Source organism: Drosophila innubila, chromosome X (assembly GCF_004354385.1).
Source record: "Drosophila innubila isolate TH190305 chromosome X, UK_Dinn_1.0, whole genome shotgun sequence".
Classification (NCBI taxonomy): Eukaryota; Metazoa; Arthropoda; class Insecta; order Diptera; family Drosophilidae; genus Drosophila; species Drosophila innubila.
Genome location: NC_047626.1, coordinates 21,224,501 through 21,249,917, shown reverse-complemented (window position 1 = coordinate 21,249,917; position 25,417 = coordinate 21,224,501). Strand labels below are relative to the sequence as shown.

The window sequence follows — 25,417 nt, the reverse complement described above, 5'->3', positions numbered from 1 at the left end:
TTATTATACCCGGTTGGTATAATAACATTTCTGTAACACCTCTGATTAATTTTTCTAAAAAATGTTGATGTCTCAATTTGAAATAAAATGCAATTTTAATACATATGTTCATTAAAATTTTACTTAAATTTAATTGAGCTGAACATAATTTAAATAAAAATATGTACTAAATTCAATTTCATTAATGTTAAATTTAACAGTGTGCACGGGACTAACATAATAAGTTGAAAGGCACACTGTTAGACTCAAAATGGTGCTGTTATTGCATCGAGATCTGTTAAGTTGGCAATGTTGTTGTTCTGCCGTTGCTCATACGCCTCGTTGGCCGTCGTCGAGTGCGGTTGTTTTTGGGCTTCCCATTTGGCTCTGGGCTTAATCGTTCGATTTTGTGACGGGACGTTGATTTTGGCGCGTATTTGAACTGAAAGCGAGCAAGTGAAATTTAAATTTCAAAAACAACTTAAAAACAGATAAAGCAAACTATTGGGAATTAATTGTAATGAAAATGTTGAGAGACAGTGTAAGTGGGGGGCGCAGGGCGCCAGCGAATTGAAGGGACGCAAAGTTCCAGTTAGTGCAAATTGTAAATATTTACAAGACGTAGAGCCAAGCGATGCCCAACAAGGCCAGGTCGACAGCTGACTACGATTCACAGGATGAGGCCAACACAGAGCTGTTGGAGAAGCTTAAGCATCTCGATCGGCGTGTTGAGGCTGTTGAGAGCGGAGGCGGTCTGTGTAGTCGCAGTTCGGCCTGTTGGCAGTCCCTTAAATGGAAATCAGCTTTAAATCATATTGGACTGCTCGTCTCGCTGTCCATTTATTGCGGCGTGGGCGGATTGGTAAGCAAGACATTCAAATCAATCAGAACATCTGAATCTCGCCTCGCATCAGATAGTCGAACAATCAAACAAGCGAACAATCAAACAAACAAACAAACAAATCATTTGCATATTTAAAAAAATGTGAAATAATTTAAAATCTTACAATAACAACAACAATAACAATAACAATAATAACAACAACAAACGAAAGAACTTGGAACTGGAACTGGGCGTTAAATTCTTTTTGTTTGTGTGCGCGGAAAACAACACGGAAATTTATTGCAATGGAAATACTAAAAATTAGCTCATAATTAAGACATAAAACAATTCTGTACATTTAAGTGCCGGGCGTAACTGCCACGCCCACACGGCATCGCCCGTTGAACTAACGCCCACACATTAACTCGGCCAATTGCCACACATTTCACATTTCATATTCATCTCCAGCCGCTGGACTGGAATGGACTGGACTGGACGCGCTGCATCATTGACCACATTGACCGCAGCCATAAACCATAGCAACCATATGTGTGCGAGTGTGTGTGTGTGTGCGAGTGTGTGTGTGTGCGAGTGTGTGTTCAAGCATTTTAGACAAGTTTTGAATAGTTTTGTCTAAACATTTACATTTTCGCCAATGACGTCGCCATTTCTTGGTCTACCCAATTGACCAATGATGAAGTCAATATACTCTATACCAAATCTATGACTGCATCGCCAGTGTTGCCCCAAATTGGCGTTGGCCAAGTGCAGCTAAATTAATGAGGCGCCTTAATTGTCGGCTTTCAAAACCAGGTGTCACGTCGAAGCCAGATTTATCGCCGAAGCTTCTATACATTTATGTTTTCTTCTCATCTATATATTTATTAATATATTGAGTGCATATAATAAATAAAGTTGCCAAAAAATAAACCGAAGTTCAGCAACTACTTATCTATTTGTACTTAATCCAGTTGGAAATTTTTAAATTAAAAGTCAACTGCATTTGTTTTGGGTTTAAACTGTCAATTGACAGAAAAGTTACGAACAACTCTCCAAAACTTTGAAGGGGTCAATAGTATACAATTCGTTTGTCAATTTTGCAGTTTCTTCTCTCTGCTTTGTTCATTTGACAATTCATTCATAATTTATAAAATTTTTAGCTGTGATAAATAGCATTATAAGTCATGCTTATGCCGAATGTCAAGGCTCTATTTTTAGGAGCATTTAATGTGCAGAAGAATTTATTATTTGATAACAAATTTATTTGCGTATGGTGTGCAGAAACTTGTATATCAAATTTTGTGTTATTAGCTCACAGAATCTTTGAGAACATATAAAAAATCAATGTTGCCATTTTAGCTATTAATTAATTGTAAAAGCTAGAAATATTTTTTTTTTTTTTTTTTTTTTTTAGTAATTTTTCTACTTTAATATAGGAATATCAATGCATTCCTGGTAGAAACTATTTTTGGGACGAACAAAGATATAATAATTAAGGTTTTGGAATATTTTTATGATGATTTCTTTGACAGAGGCTTCAGAGTACATACATGATGAAAATGTAAACACATAGTCAGTCTACATTGGTCAGAAACATTTTTCAGTCAAGTGCAGGTCATTAAAACCAATGTGAGGTATAGAATAAATTAAAAACAAAAAATTTTTATTAATTATAATGGCAGGCTAATACTAATGCTAGTGCTAATGTTAATACAAACGCTAGCTTGTGTTAGTTAAATGCTAATGCCCCTGATTATTATAATATAAATGTTGATTAGTAGAGATGAGCACTGCTGACTCGAGGTTGATTTTATTCTCGATGACATTATCAACAACAACAACAACACATAAAACACTTGGAAAAATCCATCTTATGTTTACTGATATGTTTATCTTAATGTTACTGATAGTGATAATAAAAATAAAATAAAAATCATATTATAAATCGAATGCTAATAAAATGTTAATGCTGTTAATTTTAATGTTATTCTAATATAATGAAAACCTTGTTCAGCTTAATTTAAAAGATAAGTTCATTTTCTTTCGCTTCGAGTCATTAAGACATTCTTATTCATTTTGTTTAACTTTAGTAAATGAATAAAAATTGTTTGCAGCCATTTTTCGTTACATTATTAAGAAAAAAACATTGTTTTTTATTGCACATGCAATATCAAGAGTTAATGATGATCAATCTATGAGTTTTAAAAATGAATGGATTTCAATTCATTTGCTTGAGATTATCCAAATGTTATGATGCACGATTCAAGGTCAATTTGTTCTTTAGTGTTCTTCAACAAATTGTTGTTGAGTTGAATTCATTTGAGTTTTCAGTTACAAATCATTGACTGAGCAGATGATTCATTTATCATTTGAAATTTAATTTGTTTGCAAGCGAATCGTTGGCGTTCCAACAAGTCAGTTTAGATTATTCATTTGATCTAAGGGAATCTTACTGTAGTTTACTGTATAGTCAACACCTCATCAAGAAGTGGCTTTTATTCATGTTGCTTTGGTGAACAATTGCCGTGAATTAATCAAAAAAGGCACCCATAGTTTTGAATCGCACTCACTACTCACATTCATAGCACATGTTGGCCAATTACGCGCACTTCGATGCCAAATTGCTCATCAAATAGTGGAACAATTTGGAAATTTAAATCGAATTGTGAGCATTTGTTTTATGTTTGGCAGCCTTTTGATTTGGGCCATCGTCGTCTCGTGTACATTATGAGCTGGCCGAGACAGGCCAACTAAGTATCCAATACGAGTACGGATACAAAAATAAAATGTGGCCTCATCTTCTTCAACAGGCGGCAGCTGCAAGCAATCGGGCTACGGGGCGTATGCGTAATCTGTGTAAATCATTAGAGCAAAGGCAAAAGCCATAAACATTCTAGCCATAATCCATTCATCCATTCACCCACAAGCTACAGGACTTTATGTCAACCCTTGTGTGCATTCAGTGCACTCACAACATTCACTTTGCATTCACTTAAGCTTTCATTCTGCAGCTGTCACAGCTTTACATTGTGAATCAACTTACAATTCGAGTGCCAGCTGTCAAATGAAACGGATATACCAACAACAGCACAACTCCCATACACACTCACACTCACACTCACACATGCTGCGTTTCATATAACAGGATATATGTTAGCATGGGGATTTGTTAACTTATGCGTCAACTCTGACCGGAAATCATCTGGAAGCGAAGACTTTGTGTGAATGTCACAGGATCCAACTGCATCTCAAATGTCGACCTTGATTGACTTACATTCGTTGTTCTGAAACACGTTTTCATTTCAATTTCGCCCAAAACATCTGAGAAATCAAATATTTTGGTAAAATAGTCTTTTTGGGGTCTGTCCATTCAGTTCCGGTATCAGTTAAAGTACTTACCTGTATAACAAACCAATTATGATAAATTGTGGAATTGTACAGTTTTGTTTTATATTAGTCATGACATAAACAAAATGATTAAATGTTGAAACTTCAGATTAAAATTTCGAAAATTGAAAAAACAGAAGGGGAAACCCTTTGCATAAATTTGAATGCATATAATGACAGTTTTGCCAAAGTTATGAAGACTTGGATTTAACCTTAACCTAATCAGTTTACAAGTCAAATATTTATTTTTTTTTTTTTAATATAATAAAAAGCAAGGCTGCAAGCCTCCTAAAAAATTTTAAAGGTTCGGTTCGCCGGTTGGAGCCATAAAACAAAACATCGGTTCGGTTAGCGAATTGGTTTTATACCCCCTGAACCCAAGGTTTGGGTTCGAGCCTTGGTTTAATTTCATACAGCGAAATATTTTTATTTTTATGTATTTTTCTCTAAATTTTGAACTAATCATTTTTGTATAGAAATAAAATTTTGATGTTAATTTAAATTTATTTGAAGATTTAAATATGACCTGTTTTAATATGAAGTCTTAAATCATTGCTAATTATAGAAAACCATAAAACTTATGTAATTATTTTTTTTTCGAACCAAACCTTTAATTTAAGAATGCGGTTTGGCTTAGGTTCGGGTTCTCAAAGTAAATAATTTCAAGGGATCGGTTCATGATCCGGTTCAGGCTGCTTAAAATCACAAGCCGAACCGGTTCTACAAAGTTCGGTTTAGAACCGGTTTGCAGCCTTAAATGATATATTTACATACAGAAAAAAAAAATTGTTTTTGTTTGAGAATTTATTTTGGTAATGGTTCTGGTTTCGGAACTAAACATGGAGCGGTTAGTTTCGGTTAACGGTTCCGGTTCTGGTTATTCCCTGCTTTTAAGGATGTATACATAAAATATTAAATTTGCATATTTTAAAATAATGTTTTATGTTAATAAATTTAAAATATGCGCAATATCTATACTATTTTTATAGTCGTTTTCTTTCCAATTTCATTAAAAACTTAGCAACATTTAAAAACACATCCATAAGATGTTTTTATGACGCTGTAGAAAAAGATTTTTTCAATTTAACCTTGAATAGAATTACTAGCTGTAAATAGAATGTGCTAAATAAAGTATCTAATTCAATTTCAACTAAATATCTCAGAACACAAGAGCATCTTCAATTTCGACTTTAAATGTCTTACTACAAACAACTTTCTTTAAAGCGCTTTTACTTTTATTTCGTACCACAAAAACTGCACAAAATTATGTCCTATTTTTTTTTTTTGTTGTCTCAAGCGAAATGAAGCTGATAACGTTTTGTGGAATACGTGCGCCAAAGTATTAATTGCTTTAGCTCTTTGGCCTTGCTGACAATTTCGTTCATGAGACAATCGACATTTATCTGTTTTATGTTCTCCTTTTTAGTAGCTGTCAACGGCGTAGAAAGTTTATTTATTAATTAAGGCCCTACTCCAGTGGATAGATGAGATTAGAGAGGACGGATATGTTAGCATTTCAAGTGGGTTGGCTCAAATATCCAAAACACGTCCATATGGCAAGGGGAAGAGACCCGCGGGAATCTGTCTATAAATCATTATAATTAGCATATGTGCGAAGAGAATGAGAAAGTATTTCATGTGGCATAGTTTGAGGCGTTTCTATTTTAAATTGCGCAATTTTATCGATTCACGAATCACGTGAATTATTCGCTTTGTCAAATGCTTCGAGTCACCTTCTTAGCCAGCTACGGCCAAAAAGCGAAGGACAAATGAATTAAGTTGTTGGACAAAAAGGCAATTAGACGACTAAAGTCAACCCCAAGCCAGATAGATGTGTGTGTTGGTGTGTGTGTGTGTGAGTGTTTGTTATCTGATTAACTAAGCCCATCCAAGCGCAGGCAGACATGATTTTATATTAAGCCAATTTTTGGCACTGGAAATGAGACCAGGAACTAGGCACGGCCACGTTCCGGATGTTTACGTTTTGATTTTGACCAAAATGGCGTACATAAAAAAATGATAGAAAAGCAGAGACACACACACACTCACACACACACACACATTCGTGAAGAGACAGGAAATCACGCCAGGCGCGCATTAAGCGTGTGACAGACAATGCGTCGCTTTGTTGTTTTGATTCTTTTGCTTTTTAATTTTCCTGCCACTATTTGTTGTCTACTTTTTGGGGCTTCAAGTCTACTCTTTGTAAATTTACCCGAATAAAAAACAAACTTTAAATGCTCATATTATGCAAAAAAAAGGCATAATGTGATATACCTATAGAAAATTTTGAGCTCCTTGAACTCAAAATCATATTATTTTCCTTAGTGATCATTTTATGGATGAAATTCACAAAGTATACTAGTAAAATTATACTCATTAGTGTTTTATTTTTACGTAGTACTTATGTAAGTCCTGTTCTTTTGTTGTTAAAAGTTATGTAAACAATGTTCTTAGAACATTAAACAATTTCTAAAATTTCTTAGAATTTATTTCATTTTGAATTTGTAATTGCGTCATAATATTAATAAATGTATTACAAAAGTTTCAAAATAAATGTCAAAGCAATCTAGTCAACAATTTTGATTGTTATGGTTGTTATAGGAGGAGAAAGTATGAAAACACTTTTCATTTTGTGTCCTGGACATTTTTTTTAAGTCAAAGTCTATGAGCATGAAGCAATTTTTCCCAGTTAATCAGTTCAGTAAATTTTAAATACTATTGTGAACAAGTGAACAAGCTAATATTCGTCGTGTTTTAAAACAATTTCCAATCCAAAACTAAGCTTAAGATCGAGATCGAGAACGACATTGAATTGGCAAAAATAAATGTTAAAAATTTAATTTTTCAAAATACTTTATTCAAATAATAATAATAATATTCTGATAACTTGAAATTAGCTGAAAAATCAATGTTAAAATTAAATTAAAACCAAATTCCTCAATTTCCCTTGGCAAATTTCGGTTAAATTCAGGCATTTAGTAGTAAGTGAGTTGAAGAGTCTTTTTATTGGAATATCCAGGTTAACCTGTATGTTATTTACTTTCCTGCAATGCCAGAATTGTGGTCCTTGTTGACCGCAATTTCATTTGCATGGCATTAAATGAAACAATTTAGCTGTGACGGCTTCTGCCATGCAACACTTCCAAATTCCAATCATGTCTAGGATTATATGGATGTGGCAAGCGACAGGGGAAACAATGACAAGCGACATAGCCAAAATGTGAATGAGAATCACACCGCATCGCTTCTATTGATGGTCTCCTCATCAGTTTGCAAAGTGAGCAGCAAAAAGTGTGACAATGATGCAAAGTTTTTGCTCTTTGACTTTTCTTATTTGTTGTTCTTGTTTTTGTTTTTGTTTTTGGGTCAGTCTTTGAGTACGCACGCATGAGGCATACAAATCGAGTGTCGAGCTGTCAGTTTGGCAATCGCTTTTGCACATTTTCAATTTATTTACAACAAAAAACAAAAATACAGAAAACACTGGAGAAAAATTCTTCAATATACAAATTGTATGTATATGTTTGTGTAAGCCATAAAATCACTTGGCCGCAACAAGAACAACAGCAACACAAAAAATGACTTTTGCTTTTTGTTAATCCTGTTGAAAGTGTTGCAAATAAAGGGTTAAAGGGTGGGGAAGAAAAGTGTGAAAATAACATTAAGGTCCTTCAATAGTTAAGAAAAATTTTTTAATATAAGATAATTTAGAAAACAATTGGGAAATAAAAAAAAATTGGCTTAACATTTTCAATTTAACATTGTAAAAATCTATTGTAAAGTGCAATATAAGCGATTGCCAGGTAATGTATCATAGAGTATTGAAAATGCTTAAATACATGATTATTTGTCTATTACAGATTTATCTATTTATTTATGTATTTATTTCTTTATTTAAATATTTATTTAGTTTTTTTATTTATTTATTTATTTATTTATTTCTTTATTTCTTTATTTTTTTATTTAGTTATTTATTTATTAATTTATTTATTTATTAATTAATTAATTTATTTATTTATTTATTTATTTATTTATTTATTTATTTATTTATTTATTTATTTATTTATTTATTTATTTATTTATTAATTAATTAATTTATTTATTTATTTATTTATTTATTTATTTATTAATTAATTAATTTTTTTTTTATTTATTTATTTATTTATTTATTTATTTATTTATTTATTTATTTATTTATTTATTTATTTATTTATTTATTTATTTATTTATTTATTTATTTATTTATTTACTACTATTAACGATAGGGTATTTCTCAGTCACTTTCATACATCTTTCTTTCAAATGCTAGTTGCTCGTTTTAAGGGGTCGTCCAAGGGCCGTTGAGCGATTTATTTACGCATTTTACACGCAGCAAAAAACTTTATCAATTTGTACATATGCCAGTCACACACACTCACACCTACTCCCACGAACACACACGCACACACACACACACACACACACACACACACACACACACACACACACAGACATGAGCTTCGCAGACGCCGCAGTGTCGATGACGCTGACAACTGGCGCCTGTCCAGAAATCAACGCCTTAAAGCAGAGTGTGTGTGTGTGTGGTTAATTTTTATTTTTTATTTTGAATTTATGAATTAACAAATTAGCTGACAACAGGCAGGTGACAAGCATTTGCACAGATTTATGCGACATTGGCTAAAGTAGTAAAATTAAATAAAATAATTCGCATTACTTTTGCTTGGTCACATTTTAGTCGTCGCGTGCTATTTCCTATAAATAGGCAAGAAAGAAAACAGCGCATTTTCTTTCTGCTCGTAAATTTAATTTAGCATTTTCGGATTTTTTTTTTTTTTGGATCATTGGCCTTTAATGTAAATCTCTTCCTTAAAAGAATTGAAACACTCATCAAGCTTATTGCTCGGCCATTGATTGAGTGCTCCATTTGCGGACTGGGTCACAAAGATGTTGACTCAGTTAGCTTCTTATATAGTGTAGATATTAAGTTTTCTTTTTCTTAAGGTATATACAAGTTTTTGTTGCATTAAATGATTAGCACCTACAGAAATATATGTAATTTTTTCGACCCTTTTTAAGTATTCCTTAAATCGTTACTCTTCAAACAATCAATATGCTTTATAAAATAAAATTTTTGTAAACTCTATTGAGCTACTTTTGAGGAAATAGTAATTTTTTCTTATTGTTTTAAATATAACGTCTAGGCATATTTAAAATACTGAAATTGTAATAAGCAGATGGTTAAAAAATACCAAAAAAAAACCCTTTAAAATTGATCTGGTTTCGAATACTAAATTTTTTTTTAATCTGGTCACCGACAACACTGAAATTTTAAAACGATTCGAAATCTGCTTCAACCGATTAAGAAAAAAAAATATTATCTCAGCTTTTTTTTTTATAATTATTACTTAGCTATTTCGAGTAATTTTAAGCACCAAAAGCATTTTCAATATATTTACAAAATGTTTTTCAATAAAGTTCAAATTAAGTTATATTAATTTTATAAATTGGTAAATATATTGAAAGTATTACGGAAAATGTGTAATCATTGGTTCTACATCAGTTAAGAAGCAATTTTAAATTTCTCTTAAGATAAAAGTACCTTATAATGTATACAGAGAAACATTTCACATAAAATTACCACAGCCGAAAATTGCATTCTTCATGAAAAGTAATCAATTTGAGGCGGAAAATGATGCTTAAATACGTCTGTGCCAGTTTTTGTGGCGTTTAAATTGGTTGAACTGCAAATTGCATGACTTTCCCATTGCGATATGTTTATATCCAGGTTCTATTTATATACAAGTTGGCTTTCCTCCTTTCAATTGTTGGCGGTTGTCATTGTTTCTGGCCAGGTAAAGGCCATGGCGAGCCTCATTTCCACATATGCGAACATGACAGACAGATGGACGGACTGGCAGACAGTCAATTGCAACAATATATTATTACGTATGTTGTTATTGTTTTAATTATATTTGTGGCGCGCCGCACTTTAGTGTTGCCCGCAACGTTTCAGTTTTCGGCGCTCGTCCAATGCGGCGTATGAGTAATTTTTGAGTTGCTTTGCACTTTTGGCGCACCACACGGCAACAGCACAAAAAAGCAAATAACGTAAAATAATTTAACATATTTTACGTGTACATTGATATTATTGTTGTTGTTTTTTTTTTTGTGTTATTTTTTTGTTGGTGAGCAAATAAATTTTGAAGAATTTTGCAGATGTTTGCGTTTCATTTGATTTTTCAGCTCGATTTTTATATATCTCTCGGCACTCGTTGTTGTTGTTCTTGCTGGTGCTGCTGCTGGAGCAAAAAAAAAAAAGTTTTAAAAATAATTTGTAAACTGTTGTAGTTGTAGTTGTTCTGGTAATTGCAGTGTCTGCCAAAATAAACGATCTATTAAAAACTCACATTAATAATTTTTCAAATTTATTATAAAATAATAAACTACAAAATGTTTATTTGATTTATTTATTTATTTTGCATATCGCTTCTGGTTTTTATCAGATATACTATATTACACTCAAAGTAATACATATATATATAGTTGGGCGTCAAAAGAATACCAGAGAAGGGCAAGCAGAAATCTGCAGCAAAATCCAAGCCAAGTACAAAAGTTTATTAGGAGTTGGCGTGTCAAGGTTGTTGTTCTTTCTATTAACATAATTATTATTATTGTTGTTGTTATTGCTGCTGTCGGTGCTTTTTTTTTGTCGGCACTTAGTGGCCGGAAGTAACCTATAAGAGAACATTCGATGTATTTGCATAATTCAAATAACAAATGTCAACTAAAAAATTGTATCAAGTTTTAAATTTTATGGTGTAAAGAAAAACTAAATTTGACGGTAATTCTTAAGTCATGGAGGTTGGAATTGCTGAAATCGGTAGAGAAAATATTGTATAGACAATAATAATCAGTTGACCCAAACGTGAAACTAAATGTTAAAGGGAAATTTAATTTTTAGGGAATATTTCTGTCAATAAAGCCACAAGATAACAGTCGAACAGACAGTTTACGACCATTTCTTTTTTTTACCAAGCGTAAGAAGTAAAGAATTAAAGTATTTCATAGCTGTTGATCTCTTAATAAATCTAAAGACAGGCGAATAGTTCTATGTGTCGATAACCTCGGAAGAAAAGCAGCAATTAAAACGCTTGTAAAATATATGCTTGCATTTAAGTCAGAAAAACCGCAGCAATTACGAAAAAAGTTAAAACAAGCAACCGAAATAACAACTTGAGCAACTTTAGGGGCCATCTTGGCGCCTCAAAAAATACAAAAAAGGAGCAGAATCAGAAAGTGAACCAATGTAACTGAAAACAACATTTGCGTGCAGTTAAAAGAGAGAGAGACCGAGAATGAGTGGGGTGGGGAGGGGGAGTAATAGTGAAATTTAAGCAGAGGCCAAGTAATTCGCATAATATGGCGTTCCTTTGATTGTTTTCACTGGCCAATGTTTTCGTTGAAAGCAAAAGATTTTTTTTTGGTTTCTTCAACACGCAAACAACTTTGGCAATTCAATTTGCAATAACGTCCTTTGAAATCCTTGCGATGTTGTTGTATTGCGTGCTGAATTTGTGTGTCAAAATGGCGTTGATTGATGTGTGTGTTTGTGTGTGCGTGTGTTGGTTAAATGCATACAATACGCATACGCAACGTGTGACGATGACGTTGACGTTGACGATGTCAAGCTTTGAGCGTTTCACTCAAACCACAATATTTACCATGACAAGCGGTAACACAGCACAATTAACAAACACATACACACTCACACACACACACGCACACATATACTGGCTTGCCCTGCCATAAAGTGCATTAAATAAAATAACAATAAATCAACTGTCAGCTCTTTGATTTTCATACGTATGCTGTCGATTAAGAGCGCTCTGTATCAAATATGAATTATGATGATAAAGTTTGGAGTTTAAACAATTTATAAAGCTGATTGGCACTTTAAAACCAAGCATAACCATTTTTGGCACTTTCTGAAGTCTTATTTGATTTTTGAGAGTTAAAACTGTGTTTAGCTGATGTCTTAATTGCATTCACTTAAACTATTTTTAAATGCCTCTAATTCTCTTTTGAAATTATGTTATATACTATATATGATTCTTTTGATTTTCTTTTAGCTGTCAGATATTCTGATATTACTAATGTTAAGATTTGCATATCAATCCGATACTTTAAATAATGCTCGTATGCATATTTCATTACAGATTAATTGTATAAGCCAATAAAAATAATATATAGTCTATATGTATGCTAATATTATTATAATCTTGCATACTTCATTACAGATTAATTGTATAAAACAATAAAAATAATATATATTCTATATGTATAACAATTGGGTAATATAAGAACTCTCAATTTTATTTATTTTTTATATTTTTAGAATAATTGAGTATAAATATCTTTATGTTAGTAGGACTTTTTAGATTTCCACAATACTTCTTAAATATTTACTACTCTCTTTATGAAATATCTATGTGATATTTGGTTCTATACTATACTTAAATATCTGCTTGTATGTATATGTTATATAAAATTGATGGGGTAGATGTTTACTCGAAGTCTTCAGGCAACATTCTACAACAAGGTTTTAAGCACTTGAATATTTAAAGCAGACAAGTCTACGTTTACCTTATTACAATCGTACATACCCTTTTAAAAAACATTGACAATTACAGGGTATATTTACAAGCAGCCAGCACGAGGGTGTAACCGAATCTAGTCAAGCCAGCTAGTTATATAATTATATATATGGTCTTATCGGCTATTAACCAAAAAAGATTCAGCCAATTGCTTGCTGCCACAAATTGCTGCCTGTTGTTGTTACTGTTACTGTTGTTGGTGTTGTTGTTGGTGTTATTCATGTTGTTGACTTTGTGGTGACCATGATGATGATGATGGCATCACCTAGAGTACTTGTTTCTCATCCGGCAGCTGCTCACAACAGAATGTCAATCAATGTGTCTAGAATCTAGATGCCCCCGCCCATTCCCACGCAGGGGCCAAGACTAGAGCGGGGGTGGGGGAGTTGGCGTGGTTGTTTGTCGATTGGTTTAAACCACACGCACTGAAATCATCGAGCACATAATTAAAACCAAACCAAACATGTTGAGTGTCAGAAATGGTTGTTGTTGTCGTTTTGGAAATGAATACGCGTCCATCATTTGAATTTCTCAATTTTTTTGTATTTTTTATTTGGTGTTTTGTTGTTGGCAATTTAATAATTTAATTACGCGGCTCATTAAATGTTGAGTTAAAGCAGCTGGCATCGCAGCATGAGCATCGTTGTGGACACTGCCAACATTTCAGCTTTTGGGCCATGTCATGTGGCACGCAAGCCAACGGAAACCCTTTGGCAGTTCCAATCTCTGCCTCTGTGCCACGGTTTCCATGCCCCACATGCATTGTGCCCCTTTTCCCAGGCTGTCCATCGAGCATTCACCTGCCATGTTTGGCTTCCACGCGTCAAAATGTGAAAAACGCAAAGGAGATAAAAAAAACATATATATCACAAAAAAATAAAAATACATGCAATTTTAGGGCATGTAAAGCGAACAAGTATGCTCTAAAAAATTGCAGATTTTAATTGTAAAATAATTGTATGACTTGAAGTCCAACCTGAATATCAATTACAATATTAATAGATAATATGACTAGATAGTGCACTGAAATATTCCATTAAGATTTTTATGAATTATTCAGAAATTGAAATGTATGAATTAAATAGATAGAATAAACTTTCAACATGAAGATAAAGCAATTAATATAGATTCGATTATATAACAATTTGTCAAATAAGAATTTTATTAAGGCGGTTCCAGACTTTAAACAAAAAACACAATTAATAAAAAATATTTTGTATATGATATTCAATTCAATCCTCAGCCTTAACATACCCTAGCTGTAGCAATAATTTCGCATAGGGTATCACAAAAATATTTGGTCAAGAGAAATCTTATTGGTTGACTTTATGTGGTTGACCTGATTAATGGAAGTGCTTAGACGGAAGTTTGGTATTTCACTCCAAACAGCTGATTTGTTGCTGCATGCAAAACGTGCGTAATTACAGTTGATTTTATTTAACGTCTTTGTGACACGGTAAAATGCTTGTCACGTGCGCAGGACACGCGACAAAATGGTGGCCAAGTGGGTGAGTTGGGTGCGTGAGTGTGTGAGTGGTTGAGTGGTTGAGTGGGTCAGTAAAAGTGTACGGCTAAATGGCCAATTTTATGTTGCAGAATTTACGATTTAATTCATTTCAAATTTTTTTAAAACATTGTCAAACTGCAGAGAGTTGCCAGACTGCTTTAAAATCGTATAGTTAGGTTGAATTCTATCTTTATAAAAAGTTTATTCTAGAATTCATTTAAATAAGCTTTTAATTACCTTAATCGAATCATTTTAGAATCAAAATTTTAAAATCATGTATAAAATAATTTTAGGTCTTAAATTTTAATTGTGTACTCATAACCCAAAAGCAACAATACAAGATGCAACATGAATACATGGCTCTCTTGAGGCTTACAGACAGTTTCGGCCAATGGGGAAATCATCACATATTTCCATTCTCATTGAGCATCTGCTAGTTAAGCGTACTTGACTAACAGATACTCTGCAGTCGGACATAAAATATACAAAATATTGTATTAAGCCATTTGTATTTTTTTTGCATCAAAAAGTTTATTTTTTATCTACGCGAGGTAAAAGTCAAGTGAAAAAACATATTCATGCCTCACAAAATTCTGGTGGCTAATTTTGTGACGGAAAAAGTATGTTTAATCTGCTCATAACTCAGACAAAGATAGAAAGGTTAAAAGCTGATGTTACCCCTTTTAAGTTTCACCCCTGGGTATATGGTGCTCCAAGTAAGTGGATTTATATGCTTGATTGTTGAGCAGGATACCTGCAGCTGTGTTACCTCATTATCTGCGGTTCATTGTGTTAGACAGCCTAGCTTTTGACCCTTAACGCTGTCTGGTGGCTGTGTCCTTTGTTTTAGCCACTTTCTGTGCCAATTGTCCCTTTTCCTGTTTTTTTTTTTTTGGCATTACGCTCGATATTTGGGTCAGGTGGCATTAGCATAAAATAAACATACTCGGACATAGGCGTGGAATAGGCCATACTTACGACTCTTGTTAAAGCAACAACAACAAAAATAACAAACAATCTTTCAGATCTGCTAATTAGCGTTCGCACAGGTGGGGCCTACAATATTATGAAGAGTATAATCGCAGCTCTTTTTTGATTTTTAATTTGATTTCGTTGTATGCCAAGTGTATGGCATCTTTTTATGGCCTTGCCCTCAGGATAATTACGCATAAATATGTCAAGTTTAAAGCCAAATGTATTCAATGAGGCGGCTGCTGTGTCATGGTCATAAAAAAGCGGCGAATCACTTGAGATTTTCTGATTTTTATAGATTCAGTTATGGGCCAGCGATTGCCTGCTGGCAGCCAGACGGGTGCACAGACCCGGAAAATACTTTAAATTGTGTCGATGATATGCAATATGTAACGATTATCATGCCATACACCGTGAGAAAAGCCAGCACATATTTCAAATATTTTTAATATACAAAAAAAAAATTTAAATAAATTATATACACCGCCAAGTTGTCATAAATGTGTTTCAAAATTCACAAGAATGAAACGAAAATTAAAATTTAAAAAAAAAATTTGAATATACAATTTACAGTATTAAATTTTACTTACAATTGCAAAAATTTTATTCCTGAAATAAAACATTAAATTCCAGCATTTTTCAATTCTCAATGAAAACACAAATTTTAGCAAAGTAAATTGAAATTGTCTGAGTAGATCTTGTTTTAAAATCCTCATCTTAGTTATTTATTATCCTAAGAAGCAATTAAAAAGTGTTTATAATTGGTTGCAGGGCAAATGAAATGAATTAAACAAACATGAAATAAAAATGAAACGGAAAAGCTGAAAGAATGATATAATACAAATATAAATTTGAAATTTAATGGTCCATTTAGATATGTATAGTTGAATTTTTTTCAGTGTAAGCCAGTCGGCTGCACATGATCAGCTAATTATCAATAAATCAGGCAAATCACCACTCAAACTTAATGAGCTGTCAGCGATTTATGTAGAGTAGCAAGAAAAACAGCAACAACAACAACAGTAACGAATGGAATAAATTTATATCTAATTTGCTATCAAATCATAAACTCATGAAAAACATAAAATCAACAACAACAACAACAAATGCAGAATGAGTTGGCAAATAGACGAAGACTTCGAGGAAGACAAAGCGGATGGAAAGTGTAAAAACAACAAAGTTCAAGTACATGAATATTTGTAGCCAAAATAATAAAAACGACCCCCCGGGAGGCAATTTCAGCGCACGACAGAAAGGGAAAACGCATCGAAATGGAAAATGATTGCGGGGAAAAATGAGCGGGAAAAGCGTGTTGTCAATAAACAAAGCATTTAAGCAATTTTCACTCTCAACTCGTTGGCTTATTCAAGTTCAAGTTCTATGATTTTAGTTTTCAAAGGGTAAATAAATATTTAAGTGGCAAAATGGCGCCCTTCGGACGCCGCTAATAATTTTCACATTTTCACCGCGTTTCCGTTTTGGCAGGCATCATAACGGAGCCCAAACCCAACGGTTATAATCTCAGTTTTGGGCCAACGAAGGTCATCATTCGCTTTGATATATTCGCTTGTGCTTTTGGCCAAGGCTCGCAGCTTGTTGCTATTGTGTCTGCCACAACTTTTGCTGGTGCCACAACTTTTGCTGGTGCCACAACTCTTGCTGGAGGGTTGCAACGCCCCGAATTAATTTTCAATAATAACTATCTGAGTATTTATGTATGGCTGGAGGCAGCTTTTAGAATGATTTAAGCACAACTTCTACAGATTTGGAATTTTTTATATTAATATTCTAGCAATGCCACTAAAATATTGTTAAGGTTCGCGAACCAATTTATATACCCCGTAAAGCCAAGGTTTGGGTTCAAACCTTTGTTCAGTTTAATAAAACATATATTTTTGACAATTAACATTTTTTATTAACATTTTAATAAAAAAATTTAAATGTTATGGAGATTTAAATATGACTTATTTTTATCTGAAGTCTCAAATAGTTGAGTAATATTAGAAAAACATAAAATTTATGTAAATATTTAATTTTCCTTTCTTCAGTTTAATAAAACAAATATTTTTGACAATTAACATTTTTATAAAAAAATTTCTCAAGTTTTAATAAAAATTTAAATTTTTGACTTATTTTTATCTGAAGTCTCAAAGAGTTGAGTAATATTAGAAAAACATAAAATTTATGTAAATATTTCATTTTCGAACCGAGCCTTTCAATTAAGAAAGTGATTCGGTTCAGGTTCGTGTTCGCGGGGTAAATAATTTCGATTCGGCTGCTTAAAAACCCAAGCCGAACCGGCTCTGCGAGGTTCGGTTCAGCGCCGGTTTGCAGCCTTATATTCTAGCTTGCTTTTGTTTTCAATATCCTTCTTCTTATTATCAATCCATTTTGCATTAGCAACTAAAAAAATTAGCTTTCGACTGATAGAGAGCTAAGCATTTATTGTTAATATTTTTATGCTTTTAATGATATTAAATATAAAAACTAATGTTGTTGCGATCAGCAGTGGAAAATATATTATTATTTTAGTATTTACATATTATTTTTCATATTTTTTGTTTCCTGAAAATTAAAATTTTTTGAGTGGTTACAGTTCTAAATAAGTTTTCACTTTAAACAAAAGTTGCAGAGAAAGAGAAAGAAAATGATTTTTTGTTTTGTTTACTTTTGCAACAGCAGTGCAAGGATAAGCGTTAGCTTTGTGCTGATATATGCTGGGATATCCTTAATGTAGCCTTTAATAGCGCAGCATATGGTATGTAAGCTAACTTACACACACACACACACACAACCATTCAAAGTGTTGTTTATTGTCTGAGAGTTGCCTGGTTTTGTGCGCTTTTAAACCGAAAAACCGGAGACCGCAGCGGAAATGAATTATCACCCGCTAAATGGGTGCGCGCACATCATTATTTCAGGATTTTTTGAATGAAGAAAAATGGCGATGGACATAATTGTTGTTGTTGTTGTGGATGTTGTTGTAGCTGTCGTTTATTATTAGAAAGCAGAAAATGAAATGAACAAATTTGCTTAGCTTATTTTGTTTTTTTGCTATTGTAATGAAAATGAATAAAAGCGTTGGCGAATATCAAGCATACGCACTGTGAGCACAACTTCTCCTTTCCCCACTCCACCCCCACACACTGTTTGTTAAGTAGCTGTAAGTAACTGTAAACAGGCAGGTGACACTCGAGCACTTTGTAACCAACTGTGACCAGGTGGCAATTGTTGTGCCGAGTTAAACCAGGAGCTGCGTGTGGCTCCTGATTTATGGCGTGCAAATGGAGTGACACTTGGGCCGACAAGTGCTTTAAGCCCTTCCGAAAATGACACAACCAGCTCACTGATAAATTGGCTTACAGTTACACAGTTGCAAATAAAATCCGTAGCTATTGTGACTTGAATTCTAAGTGTGATCAAGTTTATTGTCATGTCAGTCAATTTAAGTATGATTAACTTTTCGCTCACTTTTCGCTCTTTTTGGACTCCATTCTATGCCAGAGTTTGTCAAATAATAATTATAATTTATGCGCGAGCACAGAAATAATAGGGATGACCACAAGGCATTGCGTATTCGCCTCGTTGTACCGTTTTCAAAGCTCTAAATTTGATTTAAGGCCTCACAACTGTGTCGTGTCCTTGCTGTCCTTGTCCTTGCCCTCCTCACAACTGGCTACTGGGCAAATTATATAGATCTGTGCAAATAGTTCGCATAGTGCGAGTATCAACATTTGAACGGGGACAACTTGTCGCCATCATTCGGTCGAGTGAACAGAAACTAATTACGCAAATGCGAAAGCTCGGCGAAAATGTATCCAAATTGTCATAATAAAGGCCAATTAAGCCGAGCAGCTGCGAAACTTAATTGTTATAATTTCAAATTAGAGCTTTCTTATTTTACAATTTAAATAAACGGAGGAGCAGATGAACAGATGGCAGCTTAAAACTATTTAATTATTTTACAAGAAGTGGCTTTTAATCATTTAAATTACAAATCTTTTACGCAGTTGAACGTGTTTTAAAAAAAATACTTAAAGGGAAAAAACTGTTCTGTTTCATTAAAAAATTAAAAAGTACACGTTTTAACGACAGATTAAAACCAAAAAAATTCACCCTTCAGGGGGTTTTCCACTTCCAACGAACATCTTTAAGCTAATATGTAAACATCGACAGCTTGTTCAGAAAATGCAGCCCCCTGGGTGGAAAATTGGCAGTTCTTGGTAGTGAAAGTTACATTTTAAATAAATTTGGAATTTTATGCTGTTATGTGTATTTAATGGAGCTGAACACAATTTTAGGAATTGTATTTTAAAGTTTTCGAAAGACTTTTGATAATTTTTGTGCTTTCCCTTGAACTCTTAAAGTCAAATGAAAATGTGTCATTGACTGTGAGTTGACTGTGAAAAATGCAAAGTGGCAGCTGTTGTCAAAGTGCATTCGCCGGGTCCGTGGAGATAGAGGGAGAGAGAAAGAGAGAGAGAGAGAGGAAAGGCGATAGAGGCAAATGTGGCATGTCGAACACTTAGTGCAAGTAGTTGGGTGCAACTAAGAAAAATGGCTGACACATTTCAATTGAATTTCAAGTGCGAATTTGGTTCATCTTTAGTTGCTTCTTCTTTTTTTTTTTTTTTTTTTTTTGTGTGTTGAAAGTAAAACACAAATCAATTTGTGAAACTATTTTTATAACAACAAAAACTAAGCAAAAGCGCGTACTACATGTTAAACAAATTTATTGTGATGATGTGTGAGAAATTGAAAGAATATTTCTTTGCATACCCTGTACTCGTAAAACGGAACGAAAAATGGGTGTGTTTTGATATACATTATCTATTAGAGTGCATCGATCTACGGTCAATTTAAAGATGTTTTCTCGAAAAAAACCATAGTTCTAAGATCAATTCCTAGTACCCGGTTTTTTGAGTTGAAAAACGTGTTTTTTTTATAATTTTTATCATGAATTATTACCAAATCCTTAGTATTTTTAGTCCGGTCCTGACAAGATTGGTATCAAAGCTCGTGTCAGGCCCAGGACTTTTAAATACAAAGATAAATTGTCCTTAAAACATTTTAGAATTGACCGTAGATTACGAATATGACGTACCATTCTTTTTTTTCGCAAAAATCGATGCACCCTAATATCTATTTACTTATTTTTATACTCGGATCTAGAGCTGCCTGTAGGGTATTGTCGAGTCGACTACTGCTATATTGTTTGTCTAATTTTTGAGTAACCACTAAATCTGAAGATCAAAAATCAAAATTCAACGCACAAAACAATTGAGGAAAATTTCTTATTGCCAATGAGTATGAGTATAATTTAATTGCATTTGTTTTATGGCTTTTCCAATACGTTGGCCTGACCATAACGAGGGTAACGGCTGAGGCCAAAATGGCAAAGGTCGAGCCAGAATCAGTTTATACAATCAGCCTATGATATTCCAAAATTATGCCACATTGTTGCACACTTCAAACTATTTTTAGATTCTTATTATTTGATTTGTTTTCAGAGATCTAAAGTTGGAACTCTGCTGAGTTTTACACTTTAGAAAAGAAATTAGCTTAAGAGTTTTGTTAGTTCCACTGTGAGTTACTTAATGATATTCCCCTGCCTTTAAATACACAAATGGCTTGTAAAAATGGTTAAGTTGCAAATGCTAGACTGCGACACATTCTGTTATTTGCTTTTCTTGAATGAGAATAATTTTCAAATTTGTAAATCACAGTTTTCCCTATAAAAAAAAAAAATCATATAGTAAGTTCAAAAAATTTGGAATTTTCTAACCGTGTAAATATATATAGATAAAGTAGCTTAATCAATTCTATTCTTCAAGACAGAAAACAATTAAACAAAATTTTACGTTACTTTTTGTTTATCAACCATCTATAAGTTTGTTACACCAATTTTCTAAAAATGGTTCCAATAGTTATTATTTTATTTTTGATAACATTTAAAAATTTATTTATTTTGATCATACCATTCGCATTCGTGATCATACCATGAGAATGTTTGCAGAAAATTTACCTTAAATAAAGAAAATGGTGGATTCTTATCATTTAAATCGATGTCGAAACGACTTGGCTATAGTCAAGATACACTTTGAAGTCACTTTTATGTTTACAGGGTATACTAAGAACAACAACATGGATAGACAGAACGTAGACAGGACAGCCAAAGTGCAGAATGGCCTGGCCATCAATCAACTGCCGATAAATTGCACTGAGTACCGCCATAGACTTAATGATGCTATCAAAGTTCACTTAACCCCCTTTCACCCCATCACTGCCTTTCCTGTATGTGTGTCTGTGTGTGTGTGGGTATGGGTATGGGTATGGGTGCTATTTATTATGCGGCACACTTTAATTAAATGCTAATGCAGCGTTGCCTGTGTAATTTGCAATTTTCTCCATATTCTTTATGCAGATCTTTCGCCATTTGGAGCGACCCGCGGAGGTGGAGCGTCTGACACAGCTGAAGGATGTGGTAAAGACACAACGGGAGCGCTTTATGAGCACCATTCTCAACAACACCGAGGTGAACAATCTCAATGAGCTGCTAGCCTTTGAGCTGGCCAAATATGAAGCGGTAAGAAATTGTTTAACTTTTCCACTAGTTTTCCATTTGACTTTTGATTGCATTTCGCAAAAATATTTAGAGTAAATATTTTTGGAAATCGATGAATTCACTCCCCCGAAAAGTATGCTATACATTTGTTTGTATTTCTGTGTGATTCTTGGGAAAGTGAAATTTAGATCGGCATAGATTTCAAAAAAAACATCCTTAAAGTCTGTAAAATTCATTCGTATTATATTTTTATATATTTGAGTGTTATCTTAATATCGTGAAATTGGAATATTTCTAGGCCGTACAGCAGGCGGCCGAGGGCGGGCTGCTTATCTTAGCCGATAAAGACTTTCCAGAGCCCTATGAGCGCTGGAGCATACTGCAAGCTGTGTTCTTCTCATCAACTGTGTTAACCACCATAGGTAAGTCGGAAATACACAATAAAACTAACTTAAGATCGTCTTTGGATTTCATAAAAGAATATTCTGCAATGTAATTATTAACACAATACTTTGAAAGTCGGATTGCTCTCATGTTTACTATGATTATACGAAAAATTATATCATAAAACATAAAACGATGGGTTTTGACAATCTTTACACCAAACATCTTCAAAATCATTTGTAAGCATTGAGACTTATTCGAAAAATTCGTTGCATACTTTGTGGAGTTAAATAAAGTTCTCTGGAATAAAATCTGAGAGCTTTAAAAATATCTCTTAGGTATAAAAACAAGTAACACTTAATCAAAAAAAAATCTCGTCTAATTTTAAAACACACATGAACATATAATTTTTAAAAATATTTAAAGTTATAGTTATTATATGCTTTAAAGTAAAAATAAATTTTGTGATCCCTAATTCGGGTCATAAAAACTAAGAGAAATCTTTAAAATACTGAGAAAACTATTCTCAATCGTCAAAAAAAAAACGATCTATGCTGTATACAATCACAATGTTTAATTAAATATTTTACGTACCTTTAACTTTTATCTACAGGCTATGGCAACATTGTGCCAGTTACGATCAGTGGTCGGGTGTTTTGCATTTGCTTTGCCCTCATCGGAATACCCTTCACGCTGACAGTCATCGCCGACTGGGGCAGACTCTTTGCCAGTGCCGTGTCCGTCTTCGGCAAACATATGCCCAGTAAGATAAACTCTTCTAACTAATACATTACTTTTTATATCATTTATTATACACGTTACTTAAAAAATAAATTAAAGGGTATATTATGTTCGCGAAAAATCAGCACACTCACAGTTTTTAAGATAATTAATGTTAGCTTTTAATATTATCTAGTATCTCACTTAATCGCAACTAGATCGGACTAGTAGAACGGCAGTAATAGTTAAACATAGTTATAAATAATTTTTTCAATACAAGCACCCAAAAGTATGCAGTAGTTTTTATTATTTATTATATTTAAATAAGTAACGGGTATTCTATGGTCGGGATCTCGACTATAGCCTTTCCGACTAGTTTTTTTTTTTATAAATTTTATTCTATTTGTCTATAGAAAAACCAAAGTTCACGAACTTTATTGGAAAGACCTGGTTCTACGCGATTCTGGCTGTAGGATTTCTGGGTGTCTATTTGGCTGCTGGGGCTGGACTTTTGCTGCTCTGGGAGGATGATTGGACATTCTTTGATGGCTTCTACTTTTGTTTCATAACGATGACAACAATTGGCTTCGGAGATCTCGTTCCCAGTGTGTATTTAAAAATCTTAAGCTACAGATGACAGCTGCTAAAATAGTCACTACTTTATGTTGCCCACAGAGAAACCCAACTATATGCTACTCTGCACACTGTATATACTCATTGGACTGGCATTAACTTCGACCATTATTGAGCTGGTGCGTCGTCAGTATGCGACCAGTTGGGCCAAGCTGCAGGTAATTTAACTTCGTTCAAGTATGCACTCAAATAATAAAAATATAAATGAAACTTTTATGGTTACAGGAACTATCCGGTCCCATGGCGGAGACATTACGTCGTCTGGGCGAAACGGCGGGCACGGGCCTTGACTATGCGACATTGCAAAAAGTTTTAACCGTAAGTTAAAGGGCCTCAACTAAAGAAGTTCTTATACTCAGTACTCAAAGACTATAAGGTTATTAGAGCCCGGAATCAAACCGAAGCAAATATCGGTTTCGCTTCCGGTTTAGCTTGTGGTACGTTCCGAAAAAACTATTTTACATTTTCTTTTTAAAAGAAAAATAAAGCGCCCGGAAATAAAAATTCCTGTCAAACTTCATAAAAAAAAAACGAAGAAAATTCCTGCAGTATTTTTTTATATGATGCTTGACAAGAATTTTTATTTCCGGGCCTGCTGAAGTCAGGCCTTAAAATCGAAACTAAGAGAGACAATTTTTGAGGTAAAAAACCATGATCAGAATAACATTTCGCTAAAAAATCGATTAAGTTTTGACAAAGTTAGAATGCTTGAAGTTGGTCTGACAACTTTACAAATCAATATGTTTGTTCAATTTTTCATTATTTTTTACAACAAAAATTAAAGATCTCAGAATCAAATGAAAGTTGTCGATTAAAAGTAAACTTTGGCGAGTTATAATTTAAAATCAATCGAAAATCAACATTAAGTACGAATAACTTTTTTGTTTATACATGTATCTCAACCCATCTCACAAAATATGCACTTGGTGCAGTCTGACCAAATTTGGTTTTAATTTTTGTTTTTTGAATAGTTAAATATTTGTTTCATTGCTTTTAGTTTGTTTACTGCCAAGTCAAGGGTACTGAGTATCTGGGTGTTGTTGTTACTTGTTAATAATAAATTGATGTTACAGGTATCCATGCCCAAGTGGAATAGCAACAAGAAGAACCAACACAATTCGGATATTGCCGCCCTGGAGGCCATCACAAATGCCATACTCAAGGAGGTGAAGGATGCACAGAATAGCAAGCCTAAAGTTCTACAAATTGTCATCTACGAGTCATCCGTCTAGAACTCAGGACTCCCATCTCAGTCACAGTCGCAGTCGCAGTCAAGACTTGAGATTCGCGTTCAAAGTAGAATTTGAAAAAATCACAGCATACTCTTAGGCTTAGACAGAAAATATCTTATATATAGAAAGTTGTAGTAATTACTTTTAGTTAGGTATCAACGTTGTTGCTGTAATTCATGTCATGTGTCTATCTACTTTATGTGGTACAGTCGGCACACGCTATGTTTGCCGCCTCTTCGTCATTGCTGTCCAGCCACCGACTTCCATAAGCTAATTTGTATTTATAATTGTAATTGTAAATTCTAAATGTCTGGGTAAGCATATTGCTCATACGTACTGAGGTCAGACACACACACACATACACATTAGCTAAAATATTTTTTTTTTTTTATTGTTAGTCAATATTATAAGGTATTATATCATCTTAAGGTATGAGCTACTAATCAATAACCATGCATAAATGTCCAATATAATAAACAACCAAAAAAGACTTAAAAAATTGATTTTATTTTTATGGAAATTATTTGCTGGGAACTGGAAGCCGTGGAAAGTAAATCT

General features: G+C 33.4%; 1 protein-coding gene across 1 annotated transcript; it reads left to right on the top strand.

Moving 5' to 3' along the window:
* Positions 1 to 330: 330 nt before the first annotated feature.
* Positions 331 to 25,358, top strand: LOC117789732 (TWiK family of potassium channels protein 7). The gene is made up of 8 exons (XM_034628849.1): positions 331 to 841; positions 21,750 to 21,911; positions 22,189 to 22,312; positions 22,888 to 23,037; positions 23,408 to 23,599; positions 23,670 to 23,785; positions 23,853 to 23,945; positions 24,701 to 25,358. The coding sequence occupies exons 1-8, from the start codon at positions 614 to 616 to the stop codon at positions 24,857 to 24,859; spliced, it is 1,224 nt and encodes a 407-aa protein (XP_034484740.1). The 5' UTR covers positions 331 to 613; the 3' UTR covers positions 24,860 to 25,358.
* The last annotated feature ends 59 nt before the right edge of the window (positions 25,359 to 25,417 follow it).